At 40.1% G+C, this 21,696-nt stretch overlaps 1 protein-coding gene and 1 non-coding gene across 2 annotated transcripts; both read left to right on the forward strand.

The window, feature by feature from the left end:
• The first annotated feature begins 5,894 nt into the window (after window positions 1–5,894).
• On the forward strand, window positions 5,895–11,935 carry LOC111218532 (E3 ubiquitin-protein ligase TRIM63-like). Its single transcript, XM_022740873.1, has 5 exons — window positions 5,895–6,025; window positions 6,732–6,802; window positions 7,442–7,490; window positions 9,000–9,132; window positions 10,412–11,935. The coding sequence occupies exons 1-5, from the start codon at window positions 5,954–5,956 to the stop codon at window positions 11,503–11,505; spliced, it is 1,419 nt and encodes a 472-aa protein (XP_022596594.1). The 5' UTR covers window positions 5,895–5,953; the 3' UTR covers window positions 11,506–11,935.
• Window positions 11,936–18,038: 6,103 nt separating this feature from the next.
• trnai-aau lies at window positions 18,039–18,112 on the forward strand. Its single transcript has one exon. It is a non-coding gene; the product is annotated as a tRNA-Ile (tRNA).
• The last annotated feature ends 3,584 nt before the right edge of the window (window positions 18,113–21,696 follow it).

Below are 21,696 nucleotides of genomic sequence, written 5' to 3' on the forward strand. Positions count from 1 at the left end.
GGAAGGACTGACACCACTCATGTCTGTACACTAAATGTGAAGCTACAGCGAGCAACTGTTTGGCTTAGTTTAGTAGAAAGACAGGGAACGGCCAGTTTGTTCATACCGCTTATCCTTTCAGGGTTGTGGGGATGGGGGCTGGAGCCAATCCCTGCTGACATCGGGAAATGGCGGGTACATCCTGGACATGTCGCCAGTCTAACACACGGATTACATGTAGAGACAAACGACCTGTCCAAACCCGCATGTCTTTGGACTGTGGGAGGAAGCCGGACAGACCCCACGACCTCCAAGCATGGGGAGAACATGCAGACTCCACACAGAAAGGTCCCAAGCCGGCCGTCAGGTTTGAAGCCAGAACCTTCTTGCTGTGAGGTGACAGTGCTAACCACTGTACCACCATGCCGCCCTGAGGCAAACCTACCAAGCTATTTCTATTTGTCCCTTTTCCCTCTATGAAACACACACTCTGTTGAGGCCAAAGCGAACCACAGGAGTGCTGTACACTGAGACTGGAGGGGAGCATTTTACAAGAAGAATTAGGAACACCGATGAATTCCATTGATGCTGCAGACAAAGCTAAACACAGAGATACTGTACATTTACAGCAGAGAAGCTAAATAAATACAATCTGTATATCAGATACACTCTTTGTTATTGTCGATTTTCCAAGTGGTTTTACATCATCTCTGCTTCTATGCAGTATGAGAAGTGAAGATTATGTAAGTCCTCTCCTCCAGTGTAGGTGTGGTCTGAGTGGCTGGTCACCTTTAGTTTATAGCTGATAAATCCACACTTCAGAGAGGGAAGATGTTCTCATATCTTCTTTCTAGTCATTTTTGATTCATGTGTCACAGGGATTCTGTTTGAGAATTTCTAAACTGCCTCTGATCTTCTCCATTAGCCCGTATCACAACAGGGGATCTGGTCACGAAATGTTTGAATTATTGAGGATGAGAAAGAGCATCAAGGTAGCGTCTCGAATAACAACTGTCTTGGTTTGTCATACTGTGCTGTTTCAGTTCAAGTGTGAGATGAAATCTCTATTTCATCTTTTCTAATATAAACAGATGAGAAGACAGTAAATAAGGAAATGGAGGATCAGACTGTTTCATTTAAAGTATAGTATTGATATAAAGACAGTAATGATATAGTAGAACATATTGGCAGATATTGGGAGAAGTGTTTATCCTTGAAAGAAAAAACAGCCAAGTTTAACCATGTTTCTATAGAACCTTTCAAGAACAAGAATGTTTTACATGAGACTATAAAAAAGCATTAAAATGTAAAAGAAAAGCAAGGCAATATAGAATATGATTACATATGATTAGGATTTTAAAAGAATCAAGTAAAATAAAAGAAAAAACAACTAAAACTGAATAAAACAAAATAAATAGAATAATAAAAAAAATATGAATGACTAGCCTCACATTTGATTTAATAAAAGGCAGTGGCAAGAAGCCTTGAGATAGTCAACAGGTTCATAATGATCATAAATACATTTTAAATATATTTTCAGTGTTTTATACCACAGATGATTGGTACCAGCTCTCTGACACAGGACATGCAAGCACTGCAGTGCTTGAACAATGCTGCTGACAAGTGGTGACTTCAGTCATTGCAGAATCATAAGCTTCATGTATAATAGAATTCATCCTTCTGTAGTGTGGCTCTATGCCAGAACATGTGCACACATGAGATACCAGGTTTATGCACATTTTAAACTCGTGATCAGTCGCGTCTGAACGAATGCATCATGCAAAAAGCACATGAAGGATTTATCACACAATCCAGGGTTCACAAGAACATGAATACTTTATGTGAGGATGCCTTTTAACCTAAATCTGGCAGTTTTTCAGGATTTTGGAGCTCAGGTTGTTTTTCACAGAAGGGATTGAGACCGAACCTTTGATTCACACATTCACAAACTTACCACCTGACCATCATGATCATCATTTATTTCCATCCTCTTTTTTTGTTAACTTGCATATTTTCCCTCTGGAGAATTATTGCAACATGTTTTTATTGTTAATCTTTATGATTAAAAGTAGATTGTGAGACTTAGAAATGACTGACATCAGTATATTTTGCTTTTCACCTGGGGGAATCTTGATTGCAAAAGTATTTCAAACTAAGCATCATGAAAGATGATTTTAAGAGAACATTCCCAAGTTTCAAACAGCTGGTGTAACATTTGGATGAGACTTTTGAGGTCAGACTGTAGCAGACTACAAAGTCTAAAAAGAGTTCAAATAAATCTCCAGTATTTACTGTCATTAAAATGAAAGAAATTGAAGAAATTTAGAGAGGTCTGCACCTACAGCAGAAGGCAAAATGAACGAAAATGCAGATGTATTCCCAATAAAAAAAAAAATTAAAAAAAAAAATGTCAGACGAGTTGAAGTACATTAGAGTTCTGCCTGAGTTGCCAAGCCATTTTTTAGAGTAGAAAAATACGTGTAGTCAACAGCATCAAAGAAGATGGCTCAAAAAGGAATTAAAATACAGAAATCCCCCACATTGGCTGACAGTAGAGGATCATTAGTGAAAGGAGAAAAGGCACTCTCTCAGTGCTGTGGAGTCCACTAAGACCAGACTAAAAGAAGTAAAAAAACAACCGGCAAAAGGAGAGAAACTGTCTCTAAATCCCTTGGGAGAAATGACAAAGAATATATCTAAACTTACAGGTTTCTGTGCTTTAACAGATTGGGAAACAGGAAATCATTCACAACTGGCAACTAGCTGAAATCAACCAACAATGACTTCTTTTTTCCCACTTTGAACATGAGGCTTGAATCACATTCATACCATCTGTATTTAATACCTGCATGAACAATGACCCTGTTGTCAAGGATTTCACACAGTATCAAACCTCGCCCTCAGACGCTCAGTTACATAATTGTTGGGTTTTTCATGATGGATGGAGCACTGGTGGTAACCCTCTTTTTAGTGTGAGACATAGTTTACCCCAGTTTTAAACACAGGCCAATACATCAACTGGTTGGAAAGAGTTCAGTGCTGTTAGTTTGATGGATAATGATGCTCATACGCACGCAGCAGCCTCTCGCTGACCTGTTAAAGAGACCACCTTTTCTGCAGCAAAACACAGGAAGCACTGAGAGTGATGCGAGAGAATCTTGAAGCACGGCACTTGAGGAGTTATCCAGGCTAGGCTAAAGGCCAACCCCGCTACACCTGCTCTCCCATCTATCCTGTTGGCTAACTCAATGCACAACAAGTTGGAGTTACAACTACTAAGTGCATGCATGTTTGTTTTCATTCAAGCATGGCTACATAGAAATATTCGAGACATGGCCATTGAGCTGGACAGGCTAACTTGCTGCTGAGAAGAGAGGGAATCATCACTGTCTGGTAGGCGGCTCATGGTAGTGGGCTGTGTGTTTATATCAATAAAGAATGGTGCAAGGATATTGTGTCCAAACACTGTTCTCTGCTATTGGAGTTTATGATTGTGATGTTCAGGACATCTGCTGAGGGAGTTCACCACTGTTGTTATTGTAGTAGTCTTCCACCTCCCTGACACTAATGTGACAGAGGCATGATGACAGCCGTACAGCAGCATCAGCATTCAGCAAACAGCAAGGCCAGACAGAACTTCAGAATTGCTGGTGACTAAAATCATCCAAATTCAAAATCTGTTGTGCCAAAATTTCACCAGCATACCAAATTTGCAACAAGAGGAGAAGATACAGTGGAACTTGTTTACATAAATAGATCACATATCTGTCACGCTCATCCCAGTTTACACACCACACCTGAAACTTTTCAGACCAATCCATGTATGATCACAGTATGGCCAGAGTGGGCTGTTTCAGCCCTGCAGCACTGCTTCAAAAGCACTGATCAGAAAAAGGTTCAGAGATGAGGACCTATGAGGACTGCATTGATCTGGAGGAATATACACAGAGACTGTGGCAGCTCACATTAATAGGTGTATTGATGATGTGACACTCACTAAAACCATCACCTCACCGGAAAAGTTGACAGCAGAGGTTTGGACGTCGCTGAGGATCCAGGATGCTGCATTCAGATCCAGGGAGAAAGCAGCTCTCATAGCAGCAAGAAGAACCTGTCATGGTGCATCAAAGAAGCAAAATGAAATTATGCACAGAGAATCAAAAGCCGCTTTGCTGACAGCAGAGACACATTGGAAGCTTTAGAAGGGCTTCCAGGCCATCTAAGACTACTAATGTGCAGGTGATGAAGACCATCTCTCCCCCAGATGACCAGAAATACTCTCTTTGGCATTAACTGTCACACAGCAGCAGGACCAGACAAAATCCCAGGTTATGCCATCGAGGCCTGTGCTGGACAGTTGGGAAATGTCCTCGTGGACATCGTCAACATCTCTCTGGCCCAAGAGGGCATCCCCACATGCTTCAAGTCAACCACTATCATCCCTGTGCCTAAGAAGTCTCCTGTGTGCAGTCTGAATGAACCACCCCATAGCACTCACACCTATCATCGTGAAGTGAGAGGCTGGTCCTGCAGCACATTAAGTCCAGCCTGTCTATCACACTTGTTTACCACTCCAACCAATCCACTGAAGATGCTGTAAAATCGCCCCTCCACTTAGCCCTGTCCCACCTGTCAGGTTGCTATTCATTAACTTTAGTGCAGCCTTCAGCACAATAATTCCACAACATAACACCAACACAGCAGCTGAGCCAGCTACAGATCTGAACACCTCCCTCTGCAACTCGCTCCTGGAAGACCTCAGTGATAGGCCACAGTCAGTCCAGATTGGCAGTTACAACTCCAGCACCACCACACTGAGTACCAGCACTCAATCCACACCTGTTTACCCTGCTGAAATACGACTGCATGGCATCTTTCAGCTCCAACCACATCATTAAGTTTGCTGGCGACACAACAGTGGTTGTGCCTCATCAGCGACAATGATGTAACAGCTGACAGAGAACAGGTGACCCTACTAACAGTGTAGTGTAAGACCAACAACCTTGCAGGAGCAAGGTGCCTGCAGTTGCTCTCCTCTGGCTGCAGTTGCTCTCCTCTGGCTGCACCGACTGGGAACCACCTCTGTGACGACAGAACTTTACCCTGATTGGCTGAAGGCTTCACTGACACGAAAGGCAAGTTCTATGTTTTTATTGTGAGAGATTCTGTTGTAGTTATCTCTCCAGAGGGGGGAGAGATAACCTCCTCCTTCTAGCTGCACATTTTTCTTTTTTTTTTTACATAAGGGCACCGACACTATAGTTTTAATTTCCAGCAAAACAGTTTAGTTTGTTATTGTAGGAGAAGTAATTTCTTTTCATCCTCCTGGCACCATGGTGGGCCTTGTTTTTTGTTTGTTTGTTTGTTTGTTTGTTTGTTTGTTTGTTTGTTTGTTTGTTTGTTTTTGACAGTATCCTCAGTCAATGTAACTCAATAAAACAGAAATAAATAAAAATTGTTATCTCTCTATTGTGTTGCTCTAGCCAGTATTCTATGTGTGACCTTTCTCCCATACACCTTAACTCCTCGCCTCAATGTTTTCATAAAACATTATTTAATTTCATATGTAAACATGGTCCGGCCTGAAAATGTTAGAACATGTTTGCGTGAATAAACTGCGAGTTTAAGTTTTCAAACTAGTCTGATATGTTGAGGGTAACACTGTTTTAAATGAAAAAACACAAAACACAGCTGCAGTTTTTTTAATGAGTTGCGTGAACAACCTGCTGCTTTGATACAGGTGAACTGGGCTCAGTCGCGCTACGGGTAGCAGACGCTTCACCACTCCAGTCACCGCCAGTTCACGTTGACCATCAAGTCAGGCAAAGTCTATCTTCAACCATATCTCCATCGCAGCGATTGATTCTGTAGTTTGTGCTTCATCCAGATGAGGGCACCAGCATCTCTGACGTGCTGCTAATCTACTACAATTACGCAGAAGAAGAAGATTCCGGTGCAACAGCTAGGCATCATCATGCCTACTGCTGTGATTATGGAGGAAAATTTTGATAAATTATTAGAGCAGTGTGAAGCTCAAGAACTCGAGGTAAGAACTGAATCGTGAGATTGATAAAATTTTGTTCCAACACTGAATGTTGTCTCACAGGCTTTCTGCCGCTAAAGACTTGCTAGTTTCTGACAGCCAGTCATGACCAGTTTAAGATAACGTTATAGCTAAGAAGCTAAGTAGTATAAAGGCTAATTTTACTTTCACACACTATTAAATTCATTGACGCTTCAATTTAGCTCCTAAATTAGTATGTACCATGCGAACAATGCCCACAAACTGTTCAATTAAACGGAAGTGGCAGATATCGTTATAAAGTTAGCATACAGTGGTAGCCAGTTAGCTAGCTAGCGAGATATCTTCGTTATGTTGGTAAACATAGCTATAGTTCATACTACAGTGTCGTTTAAGGTCTCATGGTTTAAAAGATGTTGCTACGTTAACTGTGTGACGTCAGGTAAATTTAGGACTGACCATTTACCTTCATAATTATTATAATAATGTAAGGTAAATGACCAGTGCTATAACGTTAGCGGAAGCTAAGGAGCAAAATAACATAACTAACTGACTGGCTAGTGCTGACTTAAACGGGTGCAGTTTGTAGCTGACATCACTTAGCTAATGTATACCAGCGAATAATTCTCAAAGTATACAATGTGGTTTCTTTAGAGAAATAAAGAGAGCTCGATACTCTGCTTATTTTAGCCTAAACCTTTAATCACACACCTGCATTTATTTTTAACAGGCTCCAGGGGGCATTGCAACACCTCAAGTCTACGCTCAGTTGCTGGCGCTCTATTTACTTCATAATGACATGTAAGTCAACTTTGTGTCTGTCTTCAGTAGCTGACATGGTTTTTTATACAGTGTTTTGATTAGAAGTCTGGGGGTATGATTCCTTTCCAGATTTGAGATTGAGAAAATTGAGAAATATTAGTGTCATGAATTTAAAAATAACTTGACAAAACAGGTGGTATGTTCTTTTTCCTCTCCTTCCAGACTTTCTTAGATGCAGAAGACACATTTTGTCATTATACGTGTTGTTATACATTTTTAGTTTATATGAACTACATCAGCAAAGGAATTTGTTACAGTAAATACATACTTGTCATGATCACTAATCACAATGTAAGTGTACTCTAGCTCTTACAGCTGCAGTACACACTCAAATTCAACACAAAACTTTAACCCATCTGCCCTCTTAGAAGTGAATTTACTCTCATTCCTGGAGTTGTAAGAAAAAGTAATAAATTGAGTGAGTGCATTCAGCAGGAACAACAGTTGATTTAGATGGATGGCTTTGCAGATAATATGTTGGATTGCATAATGTATGTGTTTATAACAAAATAGAGTAGGTAACTTCAGGCTGTTCTGTTCACTGCTGATCCTGTGTTGTATTGCTTCCTCAACTTTATTCTATGTATTGACTAACTTGTGTTGATGTGCATCCAACAGGAATAATGCCAGGTATTTATGGAAGAGGATTCCCCAAGCAATAAAATCGGTAAGCATGCTACAACAGCATAGACACTGCTAAGGAAGTACTGCTGAAACTAGGGCTGAGCAATAAGTCGAACTATCATCGAAATCACAATATGGCCAAGTGCAATATCCAAATCACAGGAGCTGCAATTGTTTGATAAAGGGAAAATGTGCCACAACAGACCATAAATGAAGCATAAATGTGGCGCTGCAGAGACGCCCCAGCCTACAAATAATTTTCTCCAGACGTAAAGTAACATGCTTGTTTGGTGATGAAATATTTACCAATTGAAATTGTCACTACTGTCATAACCGCAATATCTTCCCAAATAATCACAGTATGATTTTTTTTGCATATCCCTCAGTCCTAACAAACCCATTTCATTATTATACATGTTATCCTGCAAAGGACTGCTCATGTTGCTTTCATTGTATTGAAGTTGCTATATTTACCAATTTTCAGTTTGGAAATATCGTTAACATCAACATCTGTGTGTAATTACAACTTGAAATTTGTTTTATTGTTGCTTTATTTTTGTTTGTTTTAATGTGATTTGTCTGACATCTAAATAATTCAGAGTCTGAAAAGCCAGCATTAATGAGTAACATCAGTTAAAGTCTGTTAATCAAGTTGAACACACCATATTTAATACTAAATGCACACAATATTTTACCTCTTCACAACCATGTTCTGCCCATTACAGAAACATAACTCAACAGTAGGTAAATCGTAACTGGTTGTTAGTAACATCACATTTGCTGCCTTGAGTTTTATAATTGCATAAATGCTGGCAAATCATAATGTTATGAAACCTTAGCAGCACTGTTAAACACAGTGTTGTGCCAGTTCACACTTAAAAAGAACTAGTTCAAAGTTCAGTTCATACAGATGAAAATGAACTAGTTCACGTTCATTTGTTCTGTTTTTTTTTTTGTTTGTTTTTTAATAAATAGGCCACTATTCTCTTTCAATAGAACCTTCTTCTACCATCCATCACCAGCCACAAATCATTACCACTCCCAAACTAAATGAATTATTGTATAGCACTGAAGAATCACAGATATGAGTTTCATTTAAAACTACCTGTACCGCTAGCACCAGCCACGCTGGGCTGTGTCTATGGAGACGTCATGTGGCGTTTAAGTTCATCCTTTGTAAACAAATCAGTATGAACGTTCATGCACAACACTGGTTACACACACAGTCTGTGTCTGCTGAGACAACCAGAATAATTTAGTATTATCTTATGTCAATTGTACAATTAAAAACTGAATAATGTTATTGCCACTCAGATCACTACTTTTTGTCACATGCTAAACTCTGCTTAGGTTATCAGATTGTATAAAATGTAGTTTCATCTGGCCTCAGAAACCTCAGAATGGACAGGACAGTTAAAAAAAAAATGAACCATTGTGATTCAATGTTTTAAGTATTTGGGTGTGACTGCTGTTTACTGTAGTATGAAAGTCTGCCTTGTCAAGTGTAGCATACTGATAGATTATGAAATGCTTCTCCACTTGTTGTATACAGGCAAACCCTGAATTAGCAGCTATTTGGGCTGTTGGCCAGCGCATTTGGCAGCGAGACTTTCCAGGCATCTACACATCCATCGCAGCTTACCAGTGGACAGAGAATATCCTTCCAGTCATGGAGGCCCTTCGAGGTAACAAGAAAAATCATGTCTGACCTTTCACTCGCATCCTTTTTACATCTCATGCAGCCTTTCAGACTGATAACACTTAAATATTTTGATGCATTACACATTGGGTTCTGCGAAAACTGTGGTGAAATTCCCTATAGTGAATTAAATATTTATATTTCCTCTGCATCATTACAATCAGCAGGGGGAATGAGCGGGAACTCAGTTCAAGTAATGATGTAACTCAGCTGAGGGGAAAAAAAAAAATGAGGGGAGCAAATGTGACCGTTTTAAAAAAATATCTGGCAGTATGACATGGGTATCATGAAGGGTAATGCAGGTGGTCAGAACTCATATGAATTAGTTATCTCCTCACATACTTACACCGATACTCTCTCATGATGTAACTGAGTATCCTAACATTTTTTTGTGTCTTGTTTTCACACGTCCTCTTCTCATATCTAAAGAATCATCTTGAGAAACCACAGTATTTGTATTATTCCCCTCATGCTCCCAAATGTTGGGGCATTTCTACCATGTGATGGTTCCCTTGTGCAAGAGTGCAAGAATAGCTACTCCCTCATGTTTACGGTACTTTGTGTTGCTTTGCCATGGATGCTGACGTACAGCATGTCAAAAGAAACTTATGCAACCAGGGAAGATAATTATTTGGTGGATGTGTGGATTCACAAATTTACATTTTATAAAAAAGCATTAGATAAACATACTTACATTACATACGTAATTTCAAGATAATATGAAAATCTCACTGACAAATTTACTTTGTTTACTGTAGTAATAAGTAAGACAGGTTATATAAATGTGAAACAAATCAATGACAACAAACCAAAAGACATAAAATGGAAACAACAACTTAGTCACAGGATGTTGACACTGACTTGTTTACTAGTGAGATCGAGCTCCCTCTATCAGGTGGGGCCTCACATGGACCCTGTTTGTCTCTGCTCGCTCCACCATCTCTGTCACTGTTAGAAGGGACACAGTGGCCACTGGGACATGTGACACATGCCACCCCGGGTAGGAGGGGCCACTTCTTTGAAAAGATCCCTGGGCAGCAAGCAGGCAGGAATGTTGCTCTGGTTGGTCAAAAGGATTGGGTGTCACCAGCTATTAGGGGCTGGTATAAAGGACAGAGCTGCTAGCTCTCAACCAGAAGAGATAACAGCATTTCAACAGCTCACACCAAGGAGAAGCTGATAGAGCCCACCCTCCATTTTTGTAACTTTTTGAAACCAACAGAGAGAGTCAAAGTATTTTCTCTTCTGGGAAATTACTGATCTAGCTGTAAGTAGAGACTTTTCCACAATGGACGTCCAGAGGACAGGAACTATGGTTCGACCCCCCAGCCCCATGGACAGCCTTGAGAAGCAGCTGAGCTGCCCCATCTGCCTGGACATGTTCACCAAACCTGTGGTCATCTTGCCCTGCCAGCACAACTTGTGCCGTAGCTGTGCTAGTGACCTCTATGACTCCCGCAACCCATACCGCTTTTCTGGCGGTGTCTTTCGTTGTCCTACTTGTCGGTTTGAGGTCGTGCTTGACCGCCACGGTGTGCATGGGCTCCAACGCAACCTGTTGGTAGAAAATATTATCGACATCTACAAGCAGCAGCAAGAAGGCAGCGGCAGTGGGAGTCCAGAAACCACCCTGAAGCCTAAAGAATCCAAAGAACCAATGTGCCAGGAACACGAAGATGAGAAAATCAACATTTACTGTGTGACCTGCCAAGTACCCACCTGCTCCATGTGCAAAGTGTTTGGTCAACATAAGGACTGTGAGGTGTCACCTTTAGGAAGTGTTTACCAGGCCCAGAAAGGTGAGCTGAGTAATGCTATCGATACCCTGGTAGCCAGCAACGGGCGCCTGCAGGCTCTGCTCAACCAGATGGAAGATGCCTGTCGTGCTGTGCAGGAGAACGCTCAGTGTGCTAAGCAAGGGCTAGCCGAACGCTTTGACCTTTTGTATGCCGTCCTTGAAGAGCGCAAGACCATTCTACTAGAGCAGATTGGTAAAGAGCAAGATGAAAAGGTGGCAGCTCTGCGAGCACTAGCTCAGCGCTATGGTGAACGACTGCAGGCCAGTTCAGAGCTCACAGATTCGGCTGTGAGAGCACTGGAGCAGAGTGGCGCTGCAGAGTTTCTGTTGGCCTCCAAATGCCTCATCATGCAGACCAAAGATGCCGCTAAAGGTTCACTGGGGGAGGAGAGGCCAGAGCCAGGCTTCGAGAAGATGGACCACTTCACTTTGTCAACAGAGCATGTTGAAGCAGTCCTAGGAAAAATGGACTTTGGGGTGCGTGATGATGATGAATTTGAAGATGCAGAGGAGGAAGAAGAGGAGGAGGAGGAAGAAGAAGAAGAAGAGGAAGAGGAATAATAAACATTAAAAGTGAAAGTGTTTATGGACTTGAAAGAAATACTGTAATTTGAGCTTTTGAAGGATTTTTTGACAAAAGTGTTTAAGGCAGGGACTGTATTTGATGTAGAATGAAAGATGAGGTGACAGTGGAAGTGGGCTAAAATGGCTTGCCCCTATTTTCAGTGCAATATTTAATTTCAGTGTCGTATTCGTACCTTTTCTTAATTTTTTTTATACTTTTGTACTTCTAAACCATTTATGGAAAAATAGGGTAGATACATGTAAATGTAGAAAGTCTGAAGATGGCATACACATCACTTTCTTCATATGTAGCTTATGAAAAATAGTTGTTTTAGTAGTTTTTCTCATTTTGTGTTGAATAGTGATCTACCTGTAATTACCAAGTCTGTCTTTAACTGAACACGGAATAAAACTGCATGAAAGTTAACAATGTATTTTCTTTATTGTTAATCTTACGGCTTAACATGACATTTAAATTAAAGGAAGAAACACATGAAGACCCAGTATTATTTTGGTAATATAGATTGTCCTTGGAGTGCTTCTATCAAAATGTTTCCCAGCCTGTTGCTGCTCTTACTTGGCAATAGACTGTATTTAAAAATAAAAGCCCTTGCCATGTCCTGCCTGCTTTGCCTTTGCCGGTGAAAAGTAGGGGCTATTTTTAAGAGGTGAGAGGCTGAGAAATGATAGTGGCCCTGGAATAGACTGTCAGGGAAGGAGAGACCAGGTCCTGTTTCTCCTCCATAAAACTACTGCTATCTCACGCATGGACGTCTTGCTCAGCAACTCCAACCCAACTCCAAAGTGCCAGAAGGGCATACTAAAGAAAGGCTGGTCCATTTGCCACAGGAGTCATCTCCTAATGGTCAAGAGGCCAAGGTAAAAATACATGTCTGCCTGGGGACTGGGTTACAAAAAGCCCCCTGCGATGACCTGCTTGGCCGTCTGTGGCGAGCATTTGCTCTGAGTCCTCATTTCTTTTCTAATACACAGCCAGTCAGGTGCAAGGCAGTTGGTCCAACACAAGAAGCAGTTTTATGAAGTGTGACTCATTGTTGACCTTTAACACATGGGACTTTTTATACTTTACAGAGGAAAAACAGTCACTCTTTTAGTCATTCATCAGCAGTGAGACAGCATAGTGACAAAACAATAATATTTCATCCACATTTCTCTTTAACCACACCATTAAATGGTGATGTTTTAATCATCATAGTGTCTGAAGGACTAAGGTTACGCTACAAACATAACTTTGATTAAAAGCCATATTATAATACAAATGAAGTAACTTGAAAGACAATTGAGCACTGCTTTAATTGTCTTTAAGTGTATATTTTTCTAGTATTTCTACATATTTTTAGACAAGTGCAATAACAGGAAGAACAGGAAGCCCCTTGGACAGAAGAATGGGAAAGCACTCCTGACAAATCTCCAGCCTTCCCCCTCACAGCTGTCTCTTCTCATCCATCCCACTTGTTATTGTTACTGCTGCAACAGACTGGGAGCTGACTGTTGATACACATAAACCGTTGCTAGGCTATAAAACACAGCAGCCAATACATGCTGGTGTGTGTTGTTCCTTGCTGTTGTGAGGCCCTGTCACTCATACCGTTATCTCCACCAACGACAGCACCATGTCAAGTCAGGCTGGAAAAATAGAGCAGCTGGGATAGTTGGGAAGCCTAAGCCAGCGCCTGCTGACTTCAAGACTTCAGTGCTTTGTAGAGCGTCAGCACTGCTCATGACGTGCAAAATTCATCTTAAAAATGCGTCCTTTAACATTTTGATTTGAAGTATTTTTGATTATGGAAATTTTTTTAAAAAACTTTTAACTGACACTCAAATCAAAGGTTCCCTGACAACAAATGCACCATTTCACTTAAAGCAAACTCAGATGCTAAAAGTAATCAAGGCATACAAGAGCTTTTGTTTGGACAAGCTTTATTTTATATTAGATCCCAGACCAACTCTAGTTAGAGTTGTAGCTTATTTGAGATCATGAAAAGCAACTTCCTTAACTCAAACTCACAGAATTACCATAACTGAACCTTAAGATGGAAAATTTGCAAGAGCAGGAATAACATGAAATGAAAAGTGTTCCACACAGTCTTTTAGCATTTACTTGACATTTTACCAAAACACACACCTGTGATTGCTAATGATCATAGCAGCATACGGCCCCTGGCTTCAAACACCTGTCACTCTTGATTAATAGTTGCACACGGTGCTGTTGCTAATTAGCAGTTTTGTTTACAAGAAACAAGACTCTGAAATACCATGTTAAAATGACATAACAACATACTGTTCCTGTGTCTGTAAGTTCACAGTAAGTTGGCCATGTTCTCCATGCACTTTAAATAGAGCCAGAGCCCTGTTTCAGCATGTATGCGCTCCATATGTATCTGATACTAATGTCTCTGGTTCATGGATCTTTCACAGAGAGCACGCGGCAAAGGGCGTACGGTCTCGTGGCCCAGGCCTACACTTCCATTACAGCAGAAGATTTCGCTGCTTTTGTTGGCTACTCAGTGGAGGAGGCAGTAAAGGGTAAGATTGAATTTTACACAGCCTCTTCACAGAAAAGTTTTACCGTCACACTCGTGTTTAAATAATTCAAAAAAGTAGTAAAAAAAAAAAAAAAAAAAAGGTTTTGTATAATATATTCCACAGGGGTGTAATGCAGTTAATTTCCATTTCATAATACTTCACACATTTACTGATGAGCATATTTTCTTCTCCTTTCCCACTTCTGTTTTTGTCCAAAGGTGTGGTGAGCCAAGGCTGGCAGGCAGACCCCTCCACCAGGATGGTGATGCCCAAAAAGCCAGGTAGGTGGCAGTATTGCTCTTTTAAATTGTGCCCATCATCAGCCCACTGTTGTGTTGTTTTCTCCTCATGAGTAATCCTGCACCCGCTTTCCTGTTACTCTTCCTCCTACATTTTATTAAACACTCATAAAAATGTTGAGACCAGGGATTTACGGGAGATTTCTAATCCCATAGAAAGATTGATGACCTTTTTCTTTTCCTAGAATCTACTGACGTTTTTCATTTGCTAACTCCATATTTCCAAACTTCCCTGCTCCATTCTTTTCCCTTTCTTCACCTGCCTTCCCTTATTTTGTCTGAATTTATATCACGTCATCACATGTCCTCAAGTCAGAGGGTCACGGATTGATTGTAAGAGAAACCTATTGATTTTTGCAGACGAGGAGGAGGTTGTGGTTTGTCTTCCCCTCTGTAATCATCAGATCTTACTGCTGAAGCATCTGCTGTGCACATGTCCAGCCCCAAAAAACGCTAACCCACTCACTATTAATCCCCACATGTCTGGGTTTTTTCCCCCTCCACAGCGCCACAGGAACTTAATAGTACTTGGTGATTTTGGTTGTAGAGTGGATCTCACACAGGAAATCATCCTGGTTGGGATTAATGTTAAATGTGGTTCCTGATGTGAGCTCCAGGTTGTGTGTCTCACGGTCACATGGGCGACTCCGTAGGTGATGTTGTTAAACAGTTCGGGGGAGGCACTGAGCTCATGTCTTGATGAACTTGAAACCTGTGCCCTCCTGAGTCTCTCAGAGCTAGAACACGTGGGCTATAGAGTTAAAACTGGAGAGACGTAAGAAGATCGATAGCTCTTGGCACTATGAGGAATCCCCGGTCTGACTCAACTTCTCCTCCTCCGTGTTTCTCTCCTCTCCTCTCACTCAACAGATCCTCCCCCCGTCTCATTGGTTCCAAATGAGCAGCAGTTGGCCAGACTCACTGACTACGTGGCTTTCCTCGAGAACTGATAACCCACCGCGACCACTGGCACCACTTTTTCGCCTGCTTGGTACTGAGGAAGAATACAAGTTTGGATAGACTCTTCCTCCTTTCTGCAAAGTCCCACTCCCCAATAAAAGACGAACCAAAAACACACCCATCATCTTGCATGAATGCTGCAAGCTCTTCTCCCAGACCTGCCTATTTATGTTCATTGACTAATTCATCTTCTCCCTGTTAATTCATATCCTGACAATTTCTTCTCTTCAAACTACAATGTTGTATTTATATTTTTGTGCTCTTTGAAATCCGCCTGATGTGTAAATTTGGGTCTGATTTCAAAGTAGGTATTACTTAGGAAGTATGCTTTACATCACAGTAACAATGTTTTTATTGCTAACCCAACAAACCCCTCCCACACAATAGAAACACACAAACCAGTATGCACAGTACATTCTGTTCAAGCACTTAAAGGTCGCCTTGAAACAAACGTCATCAGGTAAAAGAAGTCTCAGCATGCATGCATCACCGTGTGGAGTTCAGTCCTCAGACCTCATACTTTGAAGTTTATGTTTTGACTGGTGAATAAATATTTTTTGCTGTTTCTAATTTAGTATTCTTTCATTTCTTTTATTCAAGACTTTTGTTTCAGGTTGGTACTGCCTTAGGGAGCAGCCTGGGCCCAATCAATTTTTAAATATGTTTGGGCTTTGGGGCTTCCCAGTATGGTTTTTGTCTCATGAAATCATGACATGAGACAGCTGTGGCCTGGTATTAACAAATTGCATACATGAGGAAGAACCTAATTTGTTAAGAAGCATAATATAATGCTAATGTTATCAGTTATTAGCCACATTAGACCAGCAGGTGACTTAAAGCTCCATATTTTCCTCTTCTCTAGTGTTTTATTTGAAGTGTTGATCCATAAGAATATATATTTGTGGTTTTAAGAACCAAAAACCATGTTAGGTGTAGTGTAATTTTACATCTCCTCTATCAGGCTTCTCTCTGGAGCTCTCGTCACAACAGGTCGGTGAGCCAATCAGAAGAGAGGAGGCTCTGAGCCTCTCTTCTGATTGGCTGACTGTTTTCTGAGTGATCCAATAAAAATATAACAGATTTAAGATAAAACCAAATCCTGCAAGGTTGGATGGTGGGTCCAGTTGGGTGGGGCTTGGTGCATGGCTGAGGGCGGTGATTGCTTTGTTGTGACATCATAAAGTTCCAGAATTTCTGACAGATGGTTTTAAGGCTCAGTTTCTGAATACAGGCTGTGTGCATTTCTCTGTGGACTGAGGCTTTGATACTTTCACAGTATTAATATAGAACCTAGACCTGTTTTATAATCAAACAACACATGGACATCTGCCTTTATACTATATGGACCTATAAAATGAGCAAACAATTATAGAGTCAAATCTATTCTGTTTCCTCCACATACATGCATAAAAAATGACATGGGTTGTTCTGGGAATTTAAATGAGTTGCAGCTTAATCGGTGATGAAACCTTAGAGTCCATGGAGTTCATGTCTGTTTCACCATGTTGGATTACAGTACCATGCAAACTTCACTGTCAGTGTGAAGATTTAAAATAGCTGTATGATTTGTAGCTCATTTCACCACTTCTTCAAAGACAACATCAAGTCATCATTAAATATTATTTTAAATCTGTAATTAGCTTGAATTAACATCACTATAAATTCATTGGCATTCTATTTTGTAAAGGCAAATCTGGCTGCCATCTGTTCATTTATAGAAAATAAAAGCCTTGTGATTTTTTTTCTTCTGTAAGTCCCTTCTCCGTCCTGTTTTGAATAAGAATTTGAAACATACACCACTTATTTGGTTTAAAGTTATTTGATCTTCACTGTAGCTTAACGTGGAAAGGAAGTGGCGGGCATTTGATGTGATCTAGTGTGAAATCATGTACATCAAGGCCATTCTTTGCATGTTTGTTGTGGCCAGAAACTCATTTACTTTATGACATGGTCTGTTTTGCTTCGACCATGGTACATTTGAGTCGACTGCAAACATGGAAAATGCCAGACTTTATATCAGTCTCTTTACATTTGCTTTGTTCTGCCTTGATCTCCACGTTAAATCCATTTTAGTAACAATGCCACATCTTATTATATGCATTGCTTTTGATTTTAAAATAGATTGATTCATTACTCAGTGAATGTGGCTTTTTTTCTTTCATTCAATGTCCTGAATTCATCTTAGTGCTTTGGTTTGCTCTTCGCTATAAACAGAAATGTCACAGTATGTGTTTGTGCATTAGCTGTATACAAACACGTGTTGACTCGAGCCCAAGTCCAGGCATGTGTTGAACCAGCTCTGACAGCTCAGCCTGCCAGAGCCAGTCAGCACAAGTGTGAGGAGGTAACTGATCCTCCTCACTCTATTTTGCTGTTGACCTCCACAAGTGTCACGACAGGACTAAATGTGAACGTGTTGGCACAAACAAACACACGAGTCTACTGGAGGGATGAAATGCTGAGCTGAAGTTGCTCAGCCTAAACTACCTCCGTGCAAAGATACAGCATACCTGTATTACCTCGGTGTGTCTAATGTGACAGGCAGCAGCACAGCTTGAAGTGCACCGACTGTTTGCCAACTGGTTTAGAAATAGACACCAATAAAGCAAAACATCAAATGACATACACAGAGCAAACTGAGGCCCTAATGCAGACGTAGCTGCGGTGCTGTGCATGCTAAATAAGGGAACCGTCGTTTACATGTACGTCTACCGTCAGACGCATGGCCGGTTAGCTCAGTTGGTTAGAGCGTGGTGCTAATAACGCCAAGGTCGCGGGTTCGATCCCCGTACGGGCCATCTGAAACTTTTCGTTACATGTGGGTCGTCTATCTGCTGTACAGTTAGCTTCTGTCAATGTGTCAAGGAGGGAGGTATCTGATAGCGTACTGGTAACAAATTGTTCATCTATAAATAAACATGCAATATGATAAATAAGTGTTTATTAATAAATACAAGGATATTTAAATAAAAAAAGTCAAACATGTATAAATCTATGATTAAATTAATAAACAAATAAATGTTAATAATAATTTAAAAAATTGAAATAAATATCTGTAATTCATTTCTACGAATCCACATTCAGTTCAGTACTACTGTGTCTGTTGATAATAGTATTGGACAGTTATGCATTACTTAGGATTGCATTGCAGTTACGTAATAATTTTTTCATCAACCTGTAATGAATTACTATTTGAAATTCTATAATTACATTACAGTTACATTACCCTGTAACTCTCAGTCATCAGCATCAGTGGGAGAAAGTAACTAAGTACATTTACTAATTTGCAGTCATGTTCAATTTTGAAGTACTTGTACTTTATATTAGTATTTCTATTTTATGTTACTTTATACTTATATTCTACAATAGATAGATAGATAGATAGATAGATACTTTATTTATCCCCTAGGGGAAATTCATGAATTTATTTAGGAGGGAGCTTCACCACATTTGTTTCAAAGCTTGAGATAGTAGTTACTTTTCAGATTTAGATTATTAGTACATAAACTTTTTCACCTGTTTAACCTCAGATAGCTTACCTTTGTGCCATTTAAGGTTATGCACTGGACCTGAACTGGGTGTTCTAAACTTTTAGACACTTTCGGTGTCAGTGTGTATGATGAATATTGAATTTCGCAATTTCTCATATACCTGAACCCCAGTTGCTTTTGATGGCTAGTCCCTTGCAGAGAAGCCCCACCCCTAGTGTGTGTGTGTGTGTGTGTGTGTGTGTGTGTGTGTGTGTGTGTGAGTGTGAGTGTGTGTCTGTGCGTGGCTGATTAAGAACCACATAATAAAGTGCTTTGGAGGAACGCATTCCTCAGATCTGAATGCTGTGAATGCAAAGTTTCTGTAAATATTTGTATGTGCCCTGGCATGTTTAACACAGACAGGAAGGAGGCCCTGTGCAGCACAAAACTCTGACCTTGTTTAAGTTAAATCAGGGAGGACTGTGAGTTAATTTGAAAAGCCTGAGCTTGTGTCCTGCATGTGGATACTAAATCAGTCTTCAGAGGACATCTTTGGTTCTCTTTAAAGCCCTTTCAGACCCTTAATGCTGGGTAACTTGATCCATGCAGATAACTAACGCAGTTTTACAGATTCATATGATACATAAAATATGCCAAGTCAGTGTTGAGAAGCAGCTGGGCCGACACTTTGAAGTGAGGACATAAGGTCATACTGTGTTTCCAGAATAGGCGTCTTGGATTTTTACTACATCAAGGTTTAATGATCACATGTTGGTCCAGTGAAGAAGGCCTGTTAGGATCTACACTGTTTCTATTAATGTTGATCTTTTCTGTTTCACCGACTTTTATTTCAACCTCTGAGTAAAGTGCCCCACAGAGACAAGCAGCAGTAGCTCCTTGCCTCAGTAAAGGTCAAAGGTCATGAGTTCAATTCTAAAAACAGTAACATTAACTGTGTAAACAATACTCACTGGTCACTGCTGTTTGTAGCATGAAATACCAGCACAAGACAATGAGCTGTTCATCATGAGGGATGGGAAATAAATTCCAGCTGTTGTTACAAAAATAGTTGTCAGCACTTAGAATCAGTTTTTCCTTTGTTGAGTTTTTCATCATTTAGATACAAATGGTTTACATTGCAGAAGTCTTTGTCACTCAGATGTTTCCAGTCCAGCCTGTTTTCCTTGAAGTGTCTGAGATCACTGTTTTTATTATGTGTACCATGCTCTTATTTTTGTTTACAGTGAGCTGTGGGACAGAGAGCACACTGAAGAAACAGAGGATGAGAGGAGAGATTATTGGAAAGACCTGGACATCTTTCATATTTTTGTTTCTTTTTCTGTTTTATGGTGAAAAAAAAGAAAGAAGAAAAACTCATGGGATTTTAACTGAGTCACTGTCTTTGCCCAGATGTTCTTTTACAGCTGGAGGCTCTGGTTGGTGATGTCATTTTTTCCAGGGGTCAAAGGTGTCCTCTTCCTCATCACAGAACATGCCAGCAACATGATGTTACAGAGACTGTCCGGTGGCATTATTAGACTTTTAATACTGGTGCACTAATGTGTTAGCGGTGTTTTCATCGATGTAACTGGTTGAGGTGCAGCTAGTTTTAACTATTTTATCAGTGGTTTACTCCAGTGGTTCCCAACCTAGGGCTGGAGCCTTTCGAAAGGGTCACAAGACAAATATAAGGGGCCAGCAGATGATTAATGAGAGAGGGAAGGAGAAAAAACAACTGCAACACAAATGTGCACTCACTGGTTTTGGATGTTTCTGTAGTTTTTGCTTTTTTGTGGAAAAACCTGGTCATTTTACGTCTTTGAGCCTCAAACTGAACCTTTAACAGCTGATAAACATCTGACAACAGACCCCAGACACTGACGACAGCTTTAATCTCCCACAACAGGATGCACTGATTGATAAGCTTATCATATAGATATACACATATGTATGTATGTATAATGATGTACATATGCATTTTTTTCCTGTAAAATCTGAATAGCTATAAATAAATGTAGTGCAGTAAAACGTAAAAAGCAATATAAACAAGTTACTATGTACTTACAGGTTGTACAGTACTTGGGTAAATGAACTTAGTTAGTCTAGTCTATATATATATATATATATATATATATATGTGAGAGAGAGAGAGAGAGAGAGAGAGAGAGAGAAGGAGAGCATGATGATACTTGACTTCTTAGATATCACAGTATGAAGAGATTTAGAAAACATTACCTTTTGTTTTTTGCGAATGAAAACAGTTTGTGTCACCTACTCTTGAAACCTGGACTTTGTTTCTAATAATGCATCAAATCAAATAACAGAAAACTATAATATATTAATATAATATTAACAGTGTATTTTGCTACACAGTTAAATCAGCGCAGTTGTGTTTGTTCATGAAATAAGTAAAACACACACACACATGGAAAATTACACTGATGGTTATGTATACATGTCCGTACTCAGTAATATTGCAACTTAATGGATGTTTTTAAAATATAGTTTGTGCAGTCTGAGTCTGGAAATGCTATTACATATTTGGATGGCACAGCTCAGCAGCCCTGGAAATGTTGAAAGAAATCAGGTGGAGATGATCTGTTCTCCAGAGTCATGAGAGCTGAGGGGTTTAAACAGGATGGAGGAGAGGTTGCATAAGAGAGGGGATGAGCCAGTAGGGGCAGTCTTCACTGACAAAGAGTTCACAGTTGTCAGACTTATTGTTTGCTATGACCCAGGAACTGAAATTCATCATAGACAAGGTTATAAGGCTTTCATCAAAAGTAGCAATATTTGGATAAGAGGAGAAAAAGCAGATTTCCCTTTTTTTCACATTTTCCCTTGCCGCAACTCTTTTTTTGGGGGGGGCTTGTTTAAATTTTCATTAACGGCAGTAAAAGTTCACTCACATT

The sequence above is a fragment of the Seriola dumerili genome, unplaced genomic scaffold (assembly GCF_002260705.1).
Source record: "Seriola dumerili isolate Sdu_G_001 unplaced genomic scaffold, Sdu_1.0 BDQW01000052.1, whole genome shotgun sequence".
Lineage (NCBI taxonomy): Eukaryota > Metazoa > Chordata > Actinopteri > Carangiformes > Carangidae > Seriola > Seriola dumerili.

What these genes read in the sequence shown, in the direction of transcription:
- LOC111218532 (XM_022740873.1), top strand. Translation starts at nt 5,954, where the DNA reads ATGCCTACTGCTGTGATTATGGAGGAAAATTTTGATAAATTATTAGAG. An exon ending in TATTTACTTCATAATGACAT is followed by an intron (nt 6,803 to 7,441) that starts GTAAGTCAACTT and finishes TGCATCCAACAG; the next exon opens with GAATAATGCCAGGTATTTAT. An exon ending in AGTCATGGAGGCCCTTCGAG is followed by an intron (nt 9,133 to 10,411) that starts GTAACAAGAAAA and finishes TTACTGATCTAG; the next exon opens with CTGTAAGTAGAGACTTTTCC.